We start from the raw sequence: 22333 nt of genomic DNA on the forward strand, positions 1-22333 counted from the left end.
GGGTGTAACTTTAGCACGGTCCTCCTGACCCAGAAATAGGGACACTACCACCGCGCCGCAAGACTCCCTCCAACAGTTACATTCTGCCTTCGTAAGAATGTCCCATTTGTTCCATCGGTCTGTATGTTATTTTGACAGAGTTAAAATGAGACGGAGGTCAGCAGGATTGAATACTGCAATTAACCTGAGATCCGACGTGATGTTATTGAATGGTGAAGCATATTAAAGGGCCGAATGGCCGTCAACTTCACAGCTTCCCCATCAGAATGTAAGTTATTAACATGACCCGGGAATGATCTCCATTGGAGCTTCAGAAAGGGCCAATGCCCCAGCTTGAAACGTTCTCTGCCCTTTCCCCCACAGCCCCATTTGCTTTGCTCAAACTGGGAGTAAAGGGAATTGGGGAAATGACCAATTGATGTTTGTTTCTGGGACTCATTGGGAAAAGCAACGCATGCGCGATGCTGGCCTGGCCCCCAAAGCTGCTTGTTGCTGACTGGAGGAGCGCATGCGTGAGGCACTCTCCCAGCGCTGCCATTGAGGAGCATTTCCTCAGTGAGTGGAAGAGGTTTGTTTGAAACAGACCGCAATGGAGAGACCAGCGCCCAGGGAAGCGAGGGAACAGCAGGCTCCTTTCAGCAGCGCATCGCAATGTGAGTCCGGGACACGGAGCGGGGTTCCGACAGCGGCATTGATTCGGGCTCAGTTCAGGGAGAACCGGGGGCTGTTTGTAAGAGGCCGAGCGGAGCAGGAACTGGTCCCGGAACTTGGGGTGAGTGGCCTGGCGGGGAAGAGAGAGGACTTTCTCGGGCTGTGTGTGGGCCTGCTGAGGGAGACACAGCGGCAAGAAGCTGCTTGGGTGGTCATTCTTGTGATGTTTAATCCTCCAAACGCTGATGGTAATTCATCGTTTAGCTTCTGTTTCACGTTGTTTGTTGTCAATTGGCATTGAATCGTAAAGAAGTCACAGTACATACGAATGTGTTAATCATGTAAAGTATAAATACAGCACTCACTGGTTTAAAACTCTCGTTTTTTTTTGAAATAGTGCCTGTTGTTCTTCCCTTAAATAGGTAGTGTATTGGGAGCTGGGTATTGAACTGTGTGAGCATTCAATTCATGGACCGTGCAGGTGTTGGTTAGTTTTTGTATCTTAGTAAATTGTTTTAGAATTTCGCAAAAAGAAAGAGACTAGGAGGAGCTCAGGTTCATGATGGAGCCAGACCCTTCTCTGTTTGAATTGTTGGCTTTAAAACAAGGAAGTATTATGTGTATTAATTAAATTTTGCATTGATCAGTTTTAATATTTTCAAACTCGTTGGATGTTGATTTACAGGAGAATTCTGTTCTGTCTTCCTCCAGGCAAATATTTGATGGGACAATGTCATATTTCCTTGGTACAGGACCAAGTGTGACCAGCTGCTCCTACCAAAGAGCAGGTATGTTAGCAATGTCAGAGTGGAGAATTTACTTTCCACAGGCACAGAGCTAAGATTTGCATTGAGCTCAATTTCCAGATATATACATTCAATCCAAGGGTCAAACACCACCAACAAAATACAATTTTTTTTTTCTCTATAAACCAGTGCAGTTCTAGTAAAGTTCATCTTTGAAAGCCCGTTGTCATTCACAGCATTTGAAGAGGTATAGATTGAATCTTCATCACAAATATACACTCTAATTGCATTGAATGCGTGTTAAGTAAGGGCATTTTTAAAGTTACAATTAAGGTATATGAATAGATCAAGTTGTTACATTGTTACAATGACCATATATGGACTGGATATTGAGTACAGACATGAAAGGAAACTTTTGAAGTTATCAGTGACTGAGGAAGATAAAAATAATAGACAGAAGATTCTGGAAAAGCTCAGCAGGTCTGGCAGCATCTGTCATGAGAAATCAGAGTTAACATTTCAGGCCTGGTATACTTCCTCAGTTCTGAACAAAGGCCACCGGATCTGGGAGGCATTGACTTAGTGGTATTATCACTGGACTGTTAATCCAGAGACCAGACAACACTGTGGGGACCTGGTTCGAATACCGCCACAGCAGATGGTGGAATTTGAATTCAATAAACATCTGGAATTAAGAATCTAATGATGACAATAAATCCATTGTCTGTTCTCAGGAAAAAAAAAATCTGGTTCACTCATGTCCTTGAGGGAAGGAAACTGCCATCCTTACCTTGTCTGGCCTACTTGTGACTCCAGACCCACAGCAATGTGGTTGACTCTGAACTGCCCTCTGGGCAATTAGGGACAGGCAATAAATGCGAGCCCAGTCAGCAACACCCTCATACTGTGAATGAATAAAGAATAAAACTTTTGAGAAGAGGTTATTCAGAGGAAAAAGGGAGCATTGCACAAACAACAACTGCAAGAAGATTTGTTAGAGACAGTTTGAAGATTTGGAACAAACATTGAATGGGATAGTAAACTCCTGCAATAACAAACAGATGAACTAATGGGATTATGGTTCACATAAGTACGACAGGATCAAACACATTCATTAAATTACGGTCATAATTGATTCCAATCTCATTAATGAAAGGATGTTGTCCCTTTAGGTCAACAGAGTTAGTTAGGGCAAGGGGTGTGAATCATCCCAGAAGACAGTCAACCCAGACAGTCATGAAAACAGCAGATAACACCATTTTGCAGCGATTAGTTGTTTCTTTGAAATTATTCACAGTATTAAGTAACAGGTTCTAGTTAAAGATTCTTCAGATAATTACGTTGAAATCTATAAATATACGTACATAATAAAATACAAAGATCACTAAAAGCATTAAGGAAAAGATTCAAATAGAGAAGTTAGTTAGTCTCCGGAGGCTTTCCTATATCACTGACGGAATGCTTAGTGCACCTTGTTAAGGTGAATAAATAGTTCATGCCATTGCGTAGTTACACCAACCATATGTGAAGTAGATACAGAGTACAGATATGGACGGAAACATTCACATCAGTAACTGAGCAGGACAGTATTATACGTTTGACCAATACATGTCCCAGGCAGAGACAGAACAATTAAATAATGTGACTTGTAAGTACACACATCCTGTGCCAAAGCCTGACAGAGAATGCTTACTGAGTGCACGTGTTCTCTCTCTCTCTCTCTCTGTCTCTGTCTCTCTCTCTCGCCCCTGCACACTCTCATACGCGCGCACACACACACACACACACACACACACACACAGTGATTTACAATGAGTTGCAAATACAGACACTATCCCGACACACGTGCTACAACATCTAACAGCCATGAAGATCATGTACACTGCAAGCCTCAGAACGTGTAACATTCAAAGTGATTTCTCCTCATGGATTTCAGACTAGAGAGCTAGCTTTTCATGATAAGAGACAAACAGAACAGAATGTGAGCTAAGTAATTCAATCCCCATGCATTTAAATCCATGGTAATTGCCGTGGTTATAAACAAAATATCATTTGTTCACTCCATCGGAAAAAACTGGTGAATTTTGTGACAGAATTCTCATGAACTGCTCCAAGAAATAAATTGAAGAGGATATTAATTGCACCTCCAAATGTCTCACCATCTCTTTGACTTAGAGAGGCAATTGAAGTATCAACACCTTTTGTATAAACTGGAGGAATTGCATATCAGGACAAGTTTCAGATTGAAACCTATATTGCCATTGAATTTGTTTGCACAGAACTATAAACTGAAAAGCAGAACCCATCTGATACACAACTACTGAATATAAAGTTTGTTATTGAATGGGCCAGAAGGAAATCAAATAAGATACAGAAAAAAAACATACATTGAAGCAGATAACCAAGGTTGATGACTATACAATTAAGAATGTCTCGAACAGTGAACTTGCAAAGAAGATGAACATTAAACTCTAAACACATTTAGACCAGACACTGACCAATCCCAGAATAAAATTTAAACTGTACCAGAGCCTGAATATTGTGGAATATACTCAACCCGCAGGCACACTGCCAGAGACATACAATGGTAAAAACACTAACAGTTTCACTTGCACATTTGGCAGCAAATAAAATCTGATTTGTGTTGAGGAGCAGATATTTGAACATCAAAGAAAACCTGCAACTTCTAAAAGTGCAATATTCGACTGAAACTGACAGTCACAGGTTAAGGACTTCACTTGCACATTCACACAGCAGAAACTTGACAGGGAGAGAATGACAAATGCATTCACACATTCACAAACCTGTTAGTGACAGGTATAGGTTAATAACTAGTCACTCAGATTTACAGGGCAGGATCTGACTGGGACAAATGGGTAAATACACTCACACAGCCGTAGGGAAGAAACTGACATGCACGTAGTGATAAGTACACTCTCATATTCGCATATCGGAAAATGACAGGGACAGAATGATAATTGCACACACATTCAGACTGCAAAAAACTGACTGGTAGAGATTGATAAATGCATGCACACGTTACAGAAGGAAAAAGCATCAACATAGAAAGTTTGATAACGACACTTGGATATTCACAAAAGAATTTGACAGGTACATTTTCATAACGCTGTGGTTGGTTTGCTTGCCGAGCTGGTTTGTTAGTTTGCAAAGATTTCATTACCCTGCTGGGTAACATCATCAGTGCAGCTTCCGATGATGTTACCCAGCAGGGTAATGAAACGTCAGCAAATGAATCAACCAGCTCGGCAAGCGAACCAATCACAGTATCCATGACCCAATCTACTCAGGAACCTTAGACATATTCATAATACAGCACCGCATTCACGAAGCAGGAAGTGACGGCTGCAGATTGATGACTAAACTCACATATTACACAGCAGAAACTGAGAGGGACAGGTTAGTGACCACATTCACATCTTCACATGACAGCTCTGACAGGTACAGATCAATAACTACACACAATTATTCATAAAACCAAAGCTGACAGATACAAATTAAAAACAGTGCTCTCACATTCCCCAAGTAGAAACTGACAGGTATTTTTTGATAACTAAAGCACACATTCACAGAGCAGAAACTAGATAGAATGGTAATTGCACAAACACATTTGAACATCCTCATTGCAGACATTGCACCAAAATAAAGGATGAATGGCACTTCAGTTTAGTTTCCCAATAACTGGTCAGGACAGAATTGCTCCTTTGATAAATATTAATCCCACACATAAACACAACAAATAAATGATGTGAATTCCAAACACATTTTCTGTGCCAAAGCCTGACAAATAGGAAAACCAAGGAACTGCAGATGATAGAAATCAGAAACAAAATTAGAAATTGCTGCAAAAACTCAGCAAGTCTGGCAGCATCTGTGAAGAGAAACGAGTGTTCTGAAGTTCAACCTCTGTACTGAAGAAGTGTCACAGGACCTGTAATATTAACTCTGCTTTGTCTCCATGTGGATGGACTGACAGACACAGGTACTGACTGATTCAGAATTAGTTCAAAACGCAAACACCATAACTACAGATATGATGCAAGGACTAACAGATATGGACTTCCATTTAAACTCCAGGTAACAGAAAATGATATATACAAAATGATTACCACTTACACATATATAGTCATAGACATCTGCAGCACAGCAAACAGTCCTTTCTCTCACTGAGTCTGTACTGGTTAGAAACAACCAGCCAACAATTCTACATCCATTCAGCCAGCATTCAATTTCCATAAATATATCATGGTGGCAGAGGAACTACCATCCCTACCTTTATCACCGGATAGTTCTCAAGTTTGTCACCTAGCAGGAATAGATTTTTCTTTTATTCTGTCCTAAGTAAGAAGACTTTATAATCATGGACTTTTTTTTCAAATTAGCTTAAATTTTGTTCAAATAGCCCTGTGTTCCTCTTGACACTCCCTATGAATTATTACATCAAATACACGAAAACTAGATGCCATTTTCTCAAAAAAGCAGCATAATTAAAAAGCCATTCTTCAAAACAGTGGAGAAAGAAAGATTTAGCCAAATTACCGAGATATGTAAATATTCTCTTTTATTTTTGCCAGGAGATTTCAACAATGTTTATTCTTCAGTAAATTTAGTTTGACTGTTCCAGTTTCTCCACTGCATGACAGAAGACAAAAGTACTGTCTTCTTCCTCCCCACATAGAGAGGGTAATGTCTGAGCCACAAAATCAAATAGAAGTAAATAAGCCAATTTTCTTTCCTGCACGAGGAACATTGTGGTCAGTCAGCTGCAATGCAGTTTATTTGTTCATTGCACTTTCCTTTTGGCTTTAACATATTAAATTATTACCTTTTACTTCATAGAACATAGAACATAGAACATTACAGCGCAGTACAGGCCCTTCGGCCCTCAATGTTACGCCGACCTGTGAAACCAATCTGAAGCCCATCTAACCTAAACTATTCCATTATCATCCATATGTTTATCCAATAACCATTTAAATGCCCTTAAAGTGGGCGAGTCTACTATTTTTGCAGGCAGGGCATTCCACGCCCTTCCTACTCTCTGAGTAAAGAACCTACCTCTGACATCTGTCCTATATCTGTCACCCCTCAATTTAAAGCTATGTCCCCTCGTGCTATCCATCACCATCCGAGGAAAAAGGCTCCCACTGTCCACCCTATCTAATCCTCTGATCATCAACTTCAGCAGTATTCCAAAATGTATGTCACTATGCAATGTGAAACAATACTAGTATCATCTTGAAGACGTCCCTTGATATCACCACTGCTGGTTAGACTCTGCAATATAGCAGTTGCAAAGGTCCATTGCTTTTCCCTCCTTAACTCTGAAGAAAAGCACAGACTCATTACTATTGCAATGTCTTGCATTTCCATTTGCCTATGAATGCTACAGGCACAAACAACTGAAGAACTTAGGCTGTTTCCCATTCACTACAGGAGAGATGACCTAAATACTCTCTCCTCTCCCATTGTGGTAAATGGTTCTCCAATTTACAGGAAACATTTAAACTGCTCAGTAACACAACGCAGGAAGATTGAAACAGGATCAATCGAGTGTGGCTGTCTGTCTTGTTTCATTACAACAGCTCTTTTCAAAAAACTCTCATATGAAATCTGAGAATTTACACAACAGAGAGCAGCCCTAGTCCTGAGTATTAAATTTTAGTTTCCAAGTTCTTCACAAAATAATCAGGCTGGTTTGTGTTGACGGTCTGTCTAATTTTTAAGAACAACAGACTGAAACCTGCAGTCCCATTGAATAGCACATACTGCCAGGTAGAGAAGTAATTCCCAAATGCATAAATTGTACAAGTGAATGGAAGAAACGTGTAACAGAGAAGACCAAATAGGCTGCACCAGTTATTCTCCTTATTCATGCAATTAAGGACTTGAGGAAACTGATTTTCTGACACAACAAAGAGTGCAGTGAGATGGTGCCAATACACAGTGGGTACAGAATAATTGACAAAGCACAGAGATGCTGCCAGGTCAGTAGATCCCCAGGCAAAAACACCAAAATATCTTTACTGTCAAAGATCATATGGATGGGAGAGCTACTTTTTCATTAATTGTTAACAGGACAGGGTGAGAGTGAAAAACTTCAATCCCAGTATGTGAGTGCATTCCTTTAAGATTAAGTATGTGGTATCAGCTTGGCATAAAGTAAAGTAGTCTTGTTCTCTACATTAGAAAATACTGAAGCTATTGCATGATCCACGATGAATTCTACTGAAACAGCCCAAGAAGTAAATTGAAATCCAGATTAAATATGCCTCCAAATATCTCACCTTGTCTTAGACTTGGACATGTAACTCATGTATCAATTTCTTTTGTAGAAAGTACAAATTAAAAAGCAGCAAACATCTCATACAAACGTACTGAATAAAAATGTTGTTGTTAAATGGACCAAAAAGGAAGTCAAACAGTGACATGAACAGACACAGATACAGACAGAAAACCAGAGATTATTGGAAATAGATTGAAGAAACACTCATATAATGACCTTGTTATAGAAGGAATAGATTTGAAATACACATTCAGATGAGAAACTGATCAATCCAGAACAAAAATTACAATCATAAAGCATACGGCATCTACAGGGTCAGAGACTGACAAAGGTATAAACACATCCAGTTTCATTTGCAGGATCTGATACATATGGCATTGGGTAAAATCTCATTCATTTTGCGCAGCAGAGATGTGAACAATGAAAAACTCCAGCAATTCCTGCAAGCTACATGTTCAACACAACATAAAACTCATGTACTGTGAAATACAATGACAAAGAATGAGGAGCACATTGCCACATAATACCAGAGACTGAGTGGATCCCATGCTGACTGCGAGCCTGATGCTGATGAAAACTAACTTTAACCACACTCACAATCTTGTTGAGAGACTGACTATTGCAGAAGTATGTCCACACTTACTTAACATAAGAAAATTTGTAATACATTAATCCCACCTCATAAAGGGTATCAGATGCAGAACTGGAAAGACAAGGAGACGTATACAAAAGGACAGTGTGACTTAGACCAGTACCTGCCTTTAATTTAGATTGGCAACACATTAGAAATCTCATTCACGTGCAAGGAGTGGATGCTGAAAGGAAAAGAATGAAATTGATACCTGTGGTCAGCATGGACTGTTGGAACAAAGGGTCTGTTTTCCCGTTGTATGACTCTATGACTAGATAACTACACTCTCATATTCACAAAGCCGAAACTGATACGAAAAGATTCATATAACACGCCCGGTTTCACATGGCATAAACTGACAGGTACAGTTTGATAACTATACTCTCATATTCACTGAGCAGAATCTGACACAGAGATTAATAACTATATTTTCATGTGCACAACATAGAAACTGACTGGAAAAGGTTTGTAAATGCACTTAAACATTCACACTGCAGATACTGATAGGGACAGTTTGATGATCATGTTTGTATACCCATATAGTCAAGAATGACAGGTAGAAATGGATAACTCCATTCACATATTCATGTAGAGGAAACTGACAGTTACAAATTAATAACAACATTTGTATATTCACATCGCAGAAACTAATAGTTAAAGATGAATAACCAAATTCTCAGACTCACAGAGCAGAAAAAGACAGGGACAGATTGATAACAGCACTCAAATATTCGCGTTGTGTGTTCATGCGTTCACATAAACAGATTAATAACAAAACTCACAAACCTATATAGCAGACACAGGCACTGATTGCTGTGTGAAGATGCAATTGTATTTGTTAATCAGTCCCTGTCAGTAAATGCCACGTGAATGTGTGAGGGTAGTGTAATGGACTACATGGATTTTAGTAAGGCATTTGACAAAGTACCACATGGCAGACTAATCAAAAATAGAAAAGCTCATGGGATACAGAGCAATGTGTTTAAATTGGAACCAAAGTAGGCTTAGCAACAGGAAACAAATGGTAATGGTCGATGGCTGCCCTTGTGAATGGAAAGCTGTTTCAAGTGGTGTTCCATACGGCTTGGTATTGGGACCTCTGCTGTTTGTTTTATACATTAACAATTTGGACTTGAACATGAGGGACACAGTTTGGAAATTTGCAGACAACACAAAAAATAACCATGTTGTGGGTAGTGTAGAGGATAGCTATCAGCTCCGAAATGATATGGATGGTTTTGTGGCATGGGCAGATAAGAGGCACATGGAGTTCAACTTTGGTAAATGTGAGGTAATGCATTTCTGGAGGTAAAACAATAAATAGGAATACATGAGGCGGCGGGGCAGTGGGTGTGGTAGATAAAGCGAGTAATCTTGGCATGCAATATGAAGTCTTGGTGGAATATGAAGGGAGCAGTACAGGTAGGTTAGGTTGTTAAAAAAGTTGTATATAATGCTGTCCTACTTTGGCAGAGGTTTGGAACATAAAAATAGGACTGTAATGATAAAACTGCATAAGACACTAGTGAGGCTGGAGCTGGAGTATTGTGTGCTGTTCTGGTCATCACATTACAGGAAGGATGTTATTGCTGTGGAGAGAGTGCAGAGAAGTTTTACAAGAACGTTGCCAGGGCTGGAGAGTTGTAGCTACGAGGTGTGATTGGAGAGGTTGGGGTTGTATTCCTTGGAACAGCGAAAGCTGAGAAGTGCCATGATTGAGGCATATGAAATTGGGAGGGGGAGAGATAGAGTAGACAGGTGGAACCTGTTTCCCTTGGCAGAGAATTTAAAAACCATCGGTCATAGATTAAAGTGAAGTGGCAGAAGGATTAGAGGTGACGGGAGGAAAATCATTTTTACAAGAGGGTGCGTATCTCAAATACTATGCCTGAGTTGGTGATGGAGGCAGAGACTCCAAACTCTTTTAAGAACATACCTGAACCTCCACCTTAAGTTCTGTAAGCTGCAGGGCTATGGGATGTGTGCAGGAAGATGGGATTATGATGGCCATCTGGTGGTGTTCGGTTCAGCATGGGCATGATAAGCCAGATGGACGCCTTCTGTGCTGGATCATTTAAGTTGATCTATATTATTCTGTCCATGTCAGTCTCTGCTGTGTAATATATAAATAATTTACCAAATTTGACAACTGCACTCTCACATTCACCAAGTAGGAATTGACATGAATAAATCAATAACTAAACTCATATCCACAGACAGGTTTGGATTAGATAGTTGCAGTCATGGAGCTGTACAGGTATTGGTTACTTTCAGGACCTCACTCAAATGATGTTGAAGTCTTTAAAAATGATCAGACAAGAAGCAGCTCAGGGCAAGATTGGAATCAGACCCATAGTTATGTTAGAATTCCTGGCGATAAATAAAATATCCAAATGACTATTAACTAAACGTTGCATTGATCAGTTAAATATTGTCAAACGCAACTGATGTTGGTTTACAGGAGCTATCTTTTCTGTCTTCCTATTGACAAACACTTGAAGAACCAGGACAATGTAACATTTCTTCAGGACAAAGCCGAGTGTGACCAGCTCATTCTAACAAACAGCAGGTATGTTACCACTGTCAGAGCAGAGAACATCCTTTCCACAACCACAGAGCGGATTGAGTCAGACACACAGTGAGCTTAATTTCCAACAGATATGTTCAAACCAACAGTAAAACAACACAGAGGAAATGCAACTTTATTTTGCTTTTCTCTCCATTAAAAATGCCCAGTTCCAACAAATTTCACCATTCATAGCCCATTGACATTTACACCATTTTTGGTGGATAGACTGAATCGTTGTCCAAAGTATACACTCAGGAATTGAAGGAAATCTACATAAAATTACTCTAATAACATCTATCACATTATGAGTCACACCTCAACCCATAAAATTACTGACAATTAAGCCACTTTTTGAAGTAGAAAGCAACAAGTATGGATTGATACCTAACCTTTCAGGTTCATATTACAGAAACAGACTAAAAAAGATTGATGATGAGACTCACATATTGACTTTGCAGAAACTGACAGGTAAAGATTGATAAAAATATTCACATAATAGAAATTGGTATGCACATATTAATAACCACACTCACATTCACATAGCAAACTGACAGCAACTGAACGATAACTACACTCACATATCCACATAGCAGAAACTGGCAGGAACATATTGATGATAACACTCGCAATTTCACAGAGCATAAAGTGATGGGTACAGATGGATAACTGCACTTTCGTATCCACAGATTTAAAAAATACTGACAGGCACAGTTTGATACTTATACTCAAATATTCACAAAGTAGATTCTCACAGGTACATGTTGATAACTTTACTTGCAAATTGACAGAGAAGAAACTTTTAGATACAAGTTGCTGTACATGCACATTTCCACATCGAAGAAATTGACAGGAATAGATTGAAAATAACCTTGGAGATAGCAAGAACTGCAGATGCTGGAGCCAGCCTTCCCAGTTTCACATGGCATAAACTGACAGGTACAGTTTGATAACTACTCTCATATTCACAGAGCAGAATCTGACAGGTCCTTATTGATAACTGCGTTCACACGGTCACCAAGTAGAAACTGACAGAGATTGATAACAGTGACATTCAAAATTGCAGAAGCTGACAGATACAAGTTGATAATTGCTGTCACGTTTGCATTGCAGTTACTGTCAGGGTCAGATTAATAACTATGCTGTTGTTGACGTGCTCGCCAAGCTTGTAAGTTTGTTCACAGACGTTTCGTCACCACACTATGTAACATCATCAGTGCACTTCCAGTGAAGCAGTGGTGTTCTGTCCTGCTTGCTGTTTCTGTGCCTGGGTTTGCTGGGGTGGGTGGCATCACTTCTGGATTTTTCTCTTAGTATATGGTGTCCAGCTTGACATGTTTATTAATGGAGTTCCAGTTTGAGTGCCAGCCTCCAGGAATTCTGATGCGTGTCTTTGGTTGGCTTGTCCTAGGATGGCTACATTGTCCCAGTCAAATTGGTGTCCCTCTTTGTCCATGTACATTGAGATGAGTGATAGTTGGTCATGTCTCTTGGTAGCTAGTTGGTGTTTATGAATCCTGATGGCTAGTTTCCTACCGGTTTGCCCTATGTAATGTTTATGGCAGTCTTTTCATAATATCTTGTAAATAACATTGGTTCTGTCAGTCGTGGTTGTTGGATCCTTTATTCTCATCAGTAGCTGTCGGTTTGTAGGCTACCATGATTCCTACTGGGCGTTGTAATCTGGTGGTCTTTTCTGATATGTCTTTAATGTATGGCAGAATGACTAGTGTCTCTGGACGTGTTGTGTCTTCCTGTTGTCATCTGTTTTGTAGATATCGGCGACGACGCTTTTCGGGTAACTGTCACTTCTAAAGACACTATCATTGTTCTTCCTTGGCTTTACACAGCTCTGGGTGTGACAGTGTGTTGTGGCTCACTTGAACAGGGTTTTGATGCAGCTCCGTTTGTGGGTATTGGGATGATTGCTATTGTAGTTGAGTACCTGATCCGTATGAATTACAACCCTTAATAACTACGCTTTCAGACTCTCAGAACTGAAACTGACAGATACAGATTGATAACTAAACATTCCGGTAGCAAAACAGTGTCATGGATAGACTGATACTTTCAGAAACACATTCACTGAGTAGAAACTGACAGGAAGAGAAGGATATCTATACTCAGGTACCCACTTACCAGAAACTGACAGGAACAGGTTGATGATAACACTCCCAGTTTCACATAGCATAAACTGGCAGGTATAGATTTATGACTACACTCAAGTATTCACAGAGCAGAACCTCACTGTTACATATTGAAAACTGTACTCACAAATTCATCTCACAGAAACTGACAGGTACAGATTGATAACTAAACTGTCATATTGACATAGCAGAAACTGAGAATGAACTCACACATTCACACAGCAGAAAGTGAATAGTATGGACTGATAACGGCACTTTCACATTCATGTTACAGAAAATGAGAGGCATCAATGAATAACAACACTCTCATATTCAAGTCTGACAAACTGACAGGTACAGTGTGATAACGACACTGTCTCATTCCAGTTGCATTAATTGACAAATACAGATTGATGATGGACTCATACATTCACATAACAGAGACAGCTAGATAACTGCATTCATTCACAGAACACAAACTGTGTGGACTAGGTTGACAACTGCACTCAGATTCACAGAGCAGAAACTGACAGGTACAAATTAAAATTCACAAATCAGAAACTGAAAGGTCCAGGTAGATATCTACACTCACATATTCACACAGTAGAAACTGTCATGAACAGACTGATCATAACAGTCTGTCTCCCACAGCATAACCTGACAGGTCCACTTTGATAACTACATGCATTCACTGAGTAGAAAACACCAGGGATAAATTGATAACTAAACTCACAGATGGACATTGCAGAAACTGACTGACATAGAAGGCTGGCTATACTCACCTTCTCACAGCAGAAAATGACAGGGACATGTTGATAACTACAGTCACACATTCATATTACAGAAACTTTCAGGTTACACTCATAGGTCGACATGACAGAAACTTGACAGAGACAGACAGATAACTACACTCCCTTATTCACATTGTACATACCTACCAGAACAGTCTGACAACTACACTGTCATACTTGCATTTCGGAAAGTGTCAGTTGCAGATTGATAACTGAGCTCAAATAGTCACCTGGCAGAAACTAATATCATATCGATAACTAAACTCAAATATTGTAATAGCAGAAACTATAGAGACTGAAAATGACACTCAGTCACAGAGCGTAAAACAAAAACTGATAGATACAGATTGATAGTAAGCTCACATTTCTTTATTCATTCACAGAACCAGGGTGTTGCTGGGTGGGCAGCATTTTTTGCCCATCCCTAATTGCCCAGAGGGCAGTTAAGAGTCAACCACATTGCTGTGGGTCTGGAGTCACATGTAGTCCAGACCAGGTAAGAATGGCAGTTTCCTTCCCTAAAGGACATGAGTGAACCAGATGTTCTTTTCTGACAATCGACAATAGATTCATGGTCATCATTAGGCTCTTAATTCCAGATATTTATTGAATTCAAATTCCACTATCTGCCTTGGCGGGATTCGAACCCCGGTCCCCAGACCATTATCTGGATCTTTGGAGTAACAGTCCAGTGATAATATCACTAGGCCATTGTCTCCTTGCCACTTTCTGCTGTGTGAATGGGGGAGGCAATGATAATTACACAAACATTCACGTAACAGAAAATGACAGGCACTGACTAACAACGACACTGTCATATTTGCAGCGCAGAACTGACAGGGACAGATTGGTAAATACACTCACACATTCACACAGCAGTGACTGTCTGAGAAAGATTGATAACTGCGCTCTCGTATTCACAATACAGAAACTGACAGGTACAAATTGACATTAAGACTCCCAGTTTCACAGCATATTGACTGACACTCACGCATAAACCTCATAGAAATTGTCAGGTACAGATCAATAATTAAACTCTCATTCACGTAGCAGAGACTGATAGGTAAAGACGGATGACAACAGTCATATATTTACATAGCAGGTACAAACAAACTCCCCAAGGAGAAACTGACAGTCACAGATTTAAAACCACACTCTCATATTCACTAAGTAAAATGTGGCAGGTACAGTGTGACAACTGAACTCAAATATTCACAGAACAATATCTCCCAGGTACAGTGTGATAACAAGATTCTCACATCTGCCCAGCAGAAACTAAACTGATATATTGACGAAGCAGAAATTGGCAGGTACAGATTAATGCCTACACACTCGTATTGATACAACAGAATGGGTATGTAGGGACTAGTCACAACACTCGTACATTATTTTGTAGAAACGAACAGGTATAGATTGAGAATTACACCCATACATTCACAAAGCACAAATTCAAAGGTACAGATTAATAACGTCACACATTCGGACAGCAGAAATGACAGGAGAAGGTGACCTGAGATATTGAAGGATAGTGAGACTCTGCTCAGGAAAAAGAAGAAGGCATACATTGGGTTTAAGCTATCAGACTCAGGTGAATCCCATGATAGCTACAGAAAGTGTAGGAGCACACTTAAGAGGGAAATCAGAAAGTCAAAAAGAGGGTGTGAGATGGATCTGGCAGATTAGGTTAAAGATAATCCCAAGAGGTTCTATAGCTATATTAAGAGTAAAAGGGTGGCTCGGGAGAGAACAGGTCCCCTTAAAGGTCAACATGGTGGTCTATGTGTGGAGCCACAGGAGATTGGGGTGGGAGGGGTATTTTTAATGAATATTTCTCCTCAGTGTTTACTAAGGAGAGAACCATGGATGCTAAGGAAATAAAGGAAACAAGTGGAGATATGTTGGACCGCATACATATTACCAGAGAGATGTTTGCAGCCTTAGATCGTATTAAGGTGGATGAATTCCCGAGGCTTGATCAAGTCCATCCTTGAATGATGTGGGAGGCTAGGGAAGAAATTGCAGAGACCCTTGCAGAGATTTTTGCTTCATTTTTAGCCACTGGTGAAGTTCTGGAAGAGTGGAGGGTGGCTAACGTTGTTCCATTGTTTAAGAAAGGGAGCAAAGACAAGCCAGGGAACTACAAGCCAGCGAGCCTGACATCAGTGGTAGGCAAGTTATTGGAGAGGATACTGAGGGACATGATCAACTAACATTTGGATAGTCAATGTCAGATTAGGGATAGTCTGCAAGGAATAGTGAGTTGGAAGTCATGCCTGACAAATCTTTTAGAGTTTTTCAAAGAGGTAACCAAGCAGATAGATAAGTGGATGTTGTCTGTATGGACTTTAGTAAGGCCTTTGACTAAGTCCTGCACGGCAGGCCAGTAAGGAAGGTTCGGTTGCATGGGATCCAGGGAGAGTTAGCTAATTGGATTCAAAATTTGCTTGATGGTAGGAAGCAGAGGGTGATGGTTGAAGGTTGTTTCTTGGATTGGAGGCCTGTGACTAGTGGTGTGCCACAGGGGTCGGTGCTGTGACCTTAGTTATGTGTTATTTAAATAAATGATCTGGTTGTGAATGTACAAGGTATGATTAGTAAGTTTGCCAATGATACAATATTAGGAGGTGTTGTTGATAGCGAGGGACGTTATCAAAAATAACAGAGGGATCTTGATCAGATGGGGAAGTGGGCTGACGATTGGCAATTGCAATTCAATACAGATAAGTGTGAGGTTTTGCACTTTGGAAAGTCACACCAAGGTAGGACTTGCACAGTAAATGTTAAGGTCCTGAGGAGTGTTGTGGAACAGAGGCACCTGGGAATACAAGTACATGGTTCATTGAAAGTGACATCATAAGTGGACAGGGTGGTGAAGAAAGCATTTAGTATGCTGGCCTTCATTGGTTGGAAAATTGAGTATAGGAGTTGGGATGTTATGTTACAGTTGTAGAAGTTGCTGGTAAGGCCACATTTGGAGGATTGTGTACAGATTTGGTCATCCTGTTATAGGAAAAACATTGTTAAACTGGAAAGTGTGCAAAGAAGATTTACAAGAATGTTGCTGGGACAAGGAGGCCTCAGTTACAAGGAGAGGTTGGCCAGGAGAGTACTTTATTCCTTGGAACATAGGAGAATGAGGTATGACCTTATTGAGGTATGTAAAATCATAATCAGCACAGATAGGATGAACGCATACAGTGTATTTTTCCCCAAGGATGGGGAATTGAAAACTAGAGGGCAAAGGTTTAAGAAGGACATGAGAGAGTGGTGCATATGTGGAATAGGTGGCCAGAGAAAGTGGTTGAGGCAGGTACAATAGCAGCATTGAAAAAAAAAACATATGAATAGCAATGATTTAGAGGGATATGGACCAAATTCAGGCAATTGGAACTAGCTGAATCGGCACCATGGTCAGCATGAACCAGCTTGAACTGAAGGGCCTTTCTCCATGCTGTATTACTGTATGACTGTATGACCTCAGACTACATTGGGACCTTGATCAAAAGGACCAATGGGCTGGGGAGTGTCAGATGGAGTTTAATCTTGATAAGCATGAGGTGCTACATTTTACAGGGGAAAATCAGAGCAGGAATTGCAGGCTCCAGGGAAGCCAAACCGAAGGGTCTTCGAGTGCAGGTTCACAGCTCCTTGAAATGGAGTTACAGATAGACAGGTCAGCAAAGAAGGAGTTTGATACACTTGCCTTTATTGGTCAGTGCATTGAATGTACGGATTGAGAGGTCATGTTGCGACTGTACTGAACATTGGTTAGGCTACTTTTGAAAAACTGCATTCAGTTCTGGTGTCCCCTTAAAATAGGGAAGGTGTTTTTAAACTTGAAAGGGTTCAGAAAATGTTTAAAACGTTGTTGCCACGGTTGGAGGCTTGGCCTTTCGGGAGAGACTGAATAGACAGGGCTTATTGGGGCTTATTTTCCATGGAGTGTTGGAGGCTGAGTGGTGACCTCCTAGAAGATTATAAAATTATAAGGGGCATGGATAGGGTGAATAATAAAGTTCTTTTGCCCAGAGTAGAGGGATCCAAAACTGGAGGACATGGGTTTAAGGTGAGAGGTGAAAGGTTTAAAAGTAACCTAAGGTGAGCAACGTTTGCTCGCAGCGAGTGGTGCGTAACTGGATTGAACTGCCGAAGGATGTGGTGGAGGATGGGACAATTACAACATTTAAAAGGCTTCTGGATGGGTACAGGATTAGGAAGGGTTGAGAATGAAATGGGCCAAATGATGGCAAATGGGACTAGATTAATTTACGATATCTGGTTGTCATGGTCGAGGTGGACCCAAGAGTGCTATACATCTCTATGACTGTAAGACAGGAACAGATTGTGAGACAATAATAATCATTCACACTGCATAAACAGACAGGACAGATAGATGCACTCGCATTTTCACATAGCAGAGACTGACAGATATTGGACAAACTATCCCTCAATGAACCTGAATCTCTTAACAACACTACTATTAACGGTGTAATGCAGTAATCACAGAGTGATGAAACAAAATAATATGTTACACACAAAAGATTGTCATGAACAGAATAAAACACATTGCCACAATTAAAATCTCACAGGTATTGTGTTCAAAATATCATTAAATGACAATAACCAGTTAATTTTAGAGTGAGCTCGGAGTTTGATCCGTGTACAAAATTTGGTTTGTGTTTCGCATTTCGTTGCAGATCCTGACAGATCCACATTGTGTCCCACACTAACCAATCACAGTGTGGCTGATGTCATGGATTCTTGTAAACTACCCAATCAGGAACAAGGCTTTCCCCCATCCTTCATTAGCATTTTTGACACCGTCAGGCTATAAAAAGCGAGCTCCGAGTCCGCTTTCCCTTATTCTATGTGTGAAAGTGGCCGTCGCTACGGCAGATGAGAAGAAAGCGCAGCCAACCTCCAAGAAGGGCGCGAAGAAAATCATCAAGAAGGCGCCAGGAAAGGCAGCAAGAAAAGGAAACGATCCAAGAAAGTTACTCCATCTACATCTACAAAATGATGAAGCAGGTTCACCCCGACACTGGCATCTCCTCCAAGGCTATGAGCGTCATGAACTCGTTCGTCAATGATATTTTCGAGCGTATCGCGGGGGAGGCTTCCCGCCTGGTCCATTACAACAAGCGCAGCACCATCAGCTCCCGGGAGATCCAGACCGCCGTGCGGCTGCTGCTGCCCGGGGAGCTGGCCAAGCACGCCGTGTCGGAGGGTACAAAGGCGGTGATGTCCCTCGCCTTTTTTTTTAATATAAATGTTTTAGAAGTTAATGTGTGGTTCATGATCTTCTGCCGTTTATTTTCGGTTGCGGCCATACGCTGTGTCTTTTCCCTGTCTCTACAGAGCATAATTATTGCCACTTAGTCATTTCTCAGCAACTTCCATTTTTTCAAGTTCCTCTTTAACACTTGATCACCCCGGGAAGCAAAATTAACTTCGAATCCCATGAATAGATTTTACAATCTACTTGTTTTTCTTTTAATTTCACAATGAACCGAGATAAAGCCAGAGCAGCTGCCGAATTACGATAGCAAGTGTGAAATTGTGCCTGAAGTCTGATCAAGGACAATAGGGGAGGGCAACTTCAAACTGTTGTTTTAAAGTTTGAACGCGATCACCCGGAAGAACATTGTGTGAGGTTTTGTCAATATTCGGTGTGCACTTGAAAAGTGAAATTAAAAAAAAGAATATGTGCAGAATGCAGTGCTTTTGTATTTTTTTTCTATTTCCGCTTGTTCCTAACTTCAGAAAATTCTATTCAGATGCAGAAATGGACGGATTCGAGTAGACGAGAGAATGGGATAAAGAAAAATTGTGTAAAGTATTGATTTGTAATGTCAATGTAATTTAACTTATAAAAGAAAAGTTAAATTGTTCATTGTTCTTCCTCTTTTGTACATGTTGGACGGTTTTTCAAACAAATCGCGGTCGGTTCTGAACCCTGAATTCCACCTGTGGCAACGAAAAAAAGTGACCCCGTATTTGAGTTCCACGAATAGAAATATCTTGCGATATTAGTTTTATTTCAATTTCCAAAACGCTCCGCGGGATTTGTATTTATTTTTCAAAATGCATTATGTGGGGCTTTCTGTTGTCACTGAGAGGCTTTCAAAATGAACCGAGATCAACCGGAAAGTCTGATCTATCACAATAAGTAAGGGCCACTTTACAAAATTGCCTGAAAACAGTGCTGCCTATTTATGCGCTCAGCCGGATGAACGTTGCCTGTTGGCTTATCAATCTATTGGGGAGCGTTTAAAAATGTGAAATACAAAAACAGAAGATGCAGCCTGCGTACTGGCGCTTTGTTTTATTTTGTATCAGCCTGTTCTCAACATTCGGAAAACTCCATTCAAATCAGAAATGGGTGGATTCAATTAGGTTCATAGAGTGAGATAGAGAGATGGAGTGAAGTTTCCATTTGTAATCTAAAAGGAAACTAAATCGTAAGCATTTATGCATTATTCTTTGTAAAACGTCTTCCTCGTTTTGTCCATATTGGTGGGCTTTTCAAATCTGAAAGAAAACGGTTGATGATTTGGCGCCGGTATTTTTCAACAGTTTCCACAGTGAGGAATTTTGTTTTATTTTCAAATCTTCCCGCGTGTTCCCTCCGGTTTTGCAGAAAGCTGTAAATGAGGCTTTCTGCTGTCGGGTGGAGAATTTCAAAGTGAACCGAAATGAAACTAGAACAGCTGCCGGATTGACATAGTAAATGTGGAACTATTGTTGAAGTCTAATCTAGTGCAATAGGGAGGGCGATTTTAAAATATTGTTCAAAGCATCAATGCACTCACCCGGACAAAAGAAAAAGTAGCTGTGTCATCCTTTTCTCAATATATCTGGGTGCTGATGTGAAATAGAATCTGTGCAGGGAACAGATTTCGGCAGGGTTTTTTTTTGCGTCCGTTTATTCTTAAGGTTCGGGGAAACAATCCTTTCATGGTCACAAAGTGTCAGATTTAAGTAGGCTAGGGAACGAGAGAGATAGATTGTGTGAAGTATGTCCGTGTAATCTGATAGTAAATTAAATCAAATATGTATGCATTTTTCTTTGTTAGACTTCTTCCTGGTTTGTACATAATGGCGGGTTTTTGGAGTTTGAAAGAAAGCGGTTGATGACTCGGCGCCGGTATTTTCCGGCTTTCTCTTCGGATTGGTGAATGAAGCAGATATCTGATTGGGAATTGAAACGACATTAGGAGAAGCTAAACAATGTGGCCAATCTTCAATGACCGCACCCCCATTCCTCCCGAAGGTATAAGAGGCGGGGATGTGGGTGGGTTGCAGCATTCTTTGTGAAAGTGCTTGTGAAATTTTGGCCATTATTGGGAGAGGAAAGGGCACTGGTGGGAAAGCTCGATGGAAGGTGAAGTCCCTGTCGTCCCGGGCTGGCCTGCAGTTCCTGGTGGGCCGTGTTCACAGGCTCCTGAGAAAGGGTAACTATGCTGAGCGTGTGGGTGCCGGAGCGCCGGTCGATCTGGCTGCGGTGCTCGAGTATCTGACGGCTGAAATCCTCGAGCTGGCCGGTAACGCGGCCCGGGACAACAAGAAGACCCGCATCATCCCCAGGCACCTCCAGCTGGCCGTGCGCAACGACGAGGAGCTCAACAAGCTGCTGGGAGGGGTGACCATCGCTCAGGGTGGGGTGTTGCCTAATATCCAAGCCATGCTGCTGCCCAAGAAAACCGCCGCTGGGGGCGCCGCTAAAAAGTAAAGAGACCGCTATTTCATCTGACGACCCAAAGGCTCTTTTAAGAGCCACCCACAGCATCTGTGAAAGAAACTAGTCCCTCCCCACTGTCGGAATGACTTGTTTGCTTTAATTGTTTGATGTTAGTTTCAGTCCCGTTGTTATTGGATACTCTTACTGTCACTGCGTGTATGATCTAACATGAAATGTTTATTAATAGCCTACAGTCGGTCACGTTCACGTTAAGAACGGAAGCCCATGGAGAGTGAAACGTTTATCATGAATTTATAGTAAATCGCAATTGTAATAGCGTTAGGATTGCATTATTTGTTCCTGCTCTGTAACGGCCTCTGACTTTAATCATCGTCCTATGAATGTATCTCTCTGTCTCACCGGTTTCATATTTCCTTTGATGGCATTTAGGAATACCCAATGTAGCAAGTACATTCAGTTTTAATGATGAGTGGTCACGCTCAACTTCACCTCGACGCTTTATTCTCGATTACTTTCGTGAACAGACTCCTCCTTCATGCCCGTCGAGAGGGGGCATAATAAAGGCCACAGTCATTTTCAGCCACTTCTTTTGGTTCAATTTGCTCTTTAATACTCGATCAGTCAGACAGCTACAAGCCCCGTTGGGATGGGACCTGAGTTTGACCCCTAGCAAACAAAAGAAGTGTCCAATCTTTAAATCCCACGAATATGTACATTTTACGCTTACTTCTTAACTTTCAAAACACCGAGGGGTTTTGTCCGCTTGCAGAATGCTGTCAGCAAGGCTTTCTGCTGTCTATTAGAAGCTTTCAAAAC

General features: G+C 40.9%; 1 protein-coding gene and 1 pseudogene across 1 annotated transcript; both read left to right on the forward strand.

The window, feature by feature from the left end:
* The first annotated feature begins 520 nt into the window (after positions 1–520).
* LOC125488133 lies at positions 521–19708 on the forward strand (annotated as a pseudogene).
* Positions 19709–21066: 1358 nt separating this feature from the next.
* Positions 21067–22100, forward strand: LOC125488148 (histone H2A-like). Its single transcript, XM_048621059.1, has one exon. The coding sequence runs from the start codon at positions 21104–21106 to the stop codon at positions 21545–21547; it is 444 nt and encodes a 147-aa protein (XP_048477016.1). The 5' UTR covers positions 21067–21103; the 3' UTR covers positions 21548–22100.
* The last annotated feature ends 233 nt before the right edge of the window (positions 22101–22333 follow it).

Source organism: Rhincodon typus, unplaced genomic scaffold (genome assembly GCF_021869965.1).
Source record: "Rhincodon typus isolate 14 unplaced genomic scaffold, sRhiTyp1.1 hic_rhity00000051, whole genome shotgun sequence".
Taxonomy (NCBI): Eukaryota; Metazoa; Chordata; class Chondrichthyes; order Orectolobiformes; family Rhincodontidae; genus Rhincodon; species Rhincodon typus.

Excerpts from the sequence above, each read along its gene's own strand:
- LOC125488148 (XM_048621059.1), top strand. The coding sequence starts at position 21,104 with ATGTGGGTGGGTTGCAGCATTCTTTGTGAAAGTGCTTGTGAAATTTTG.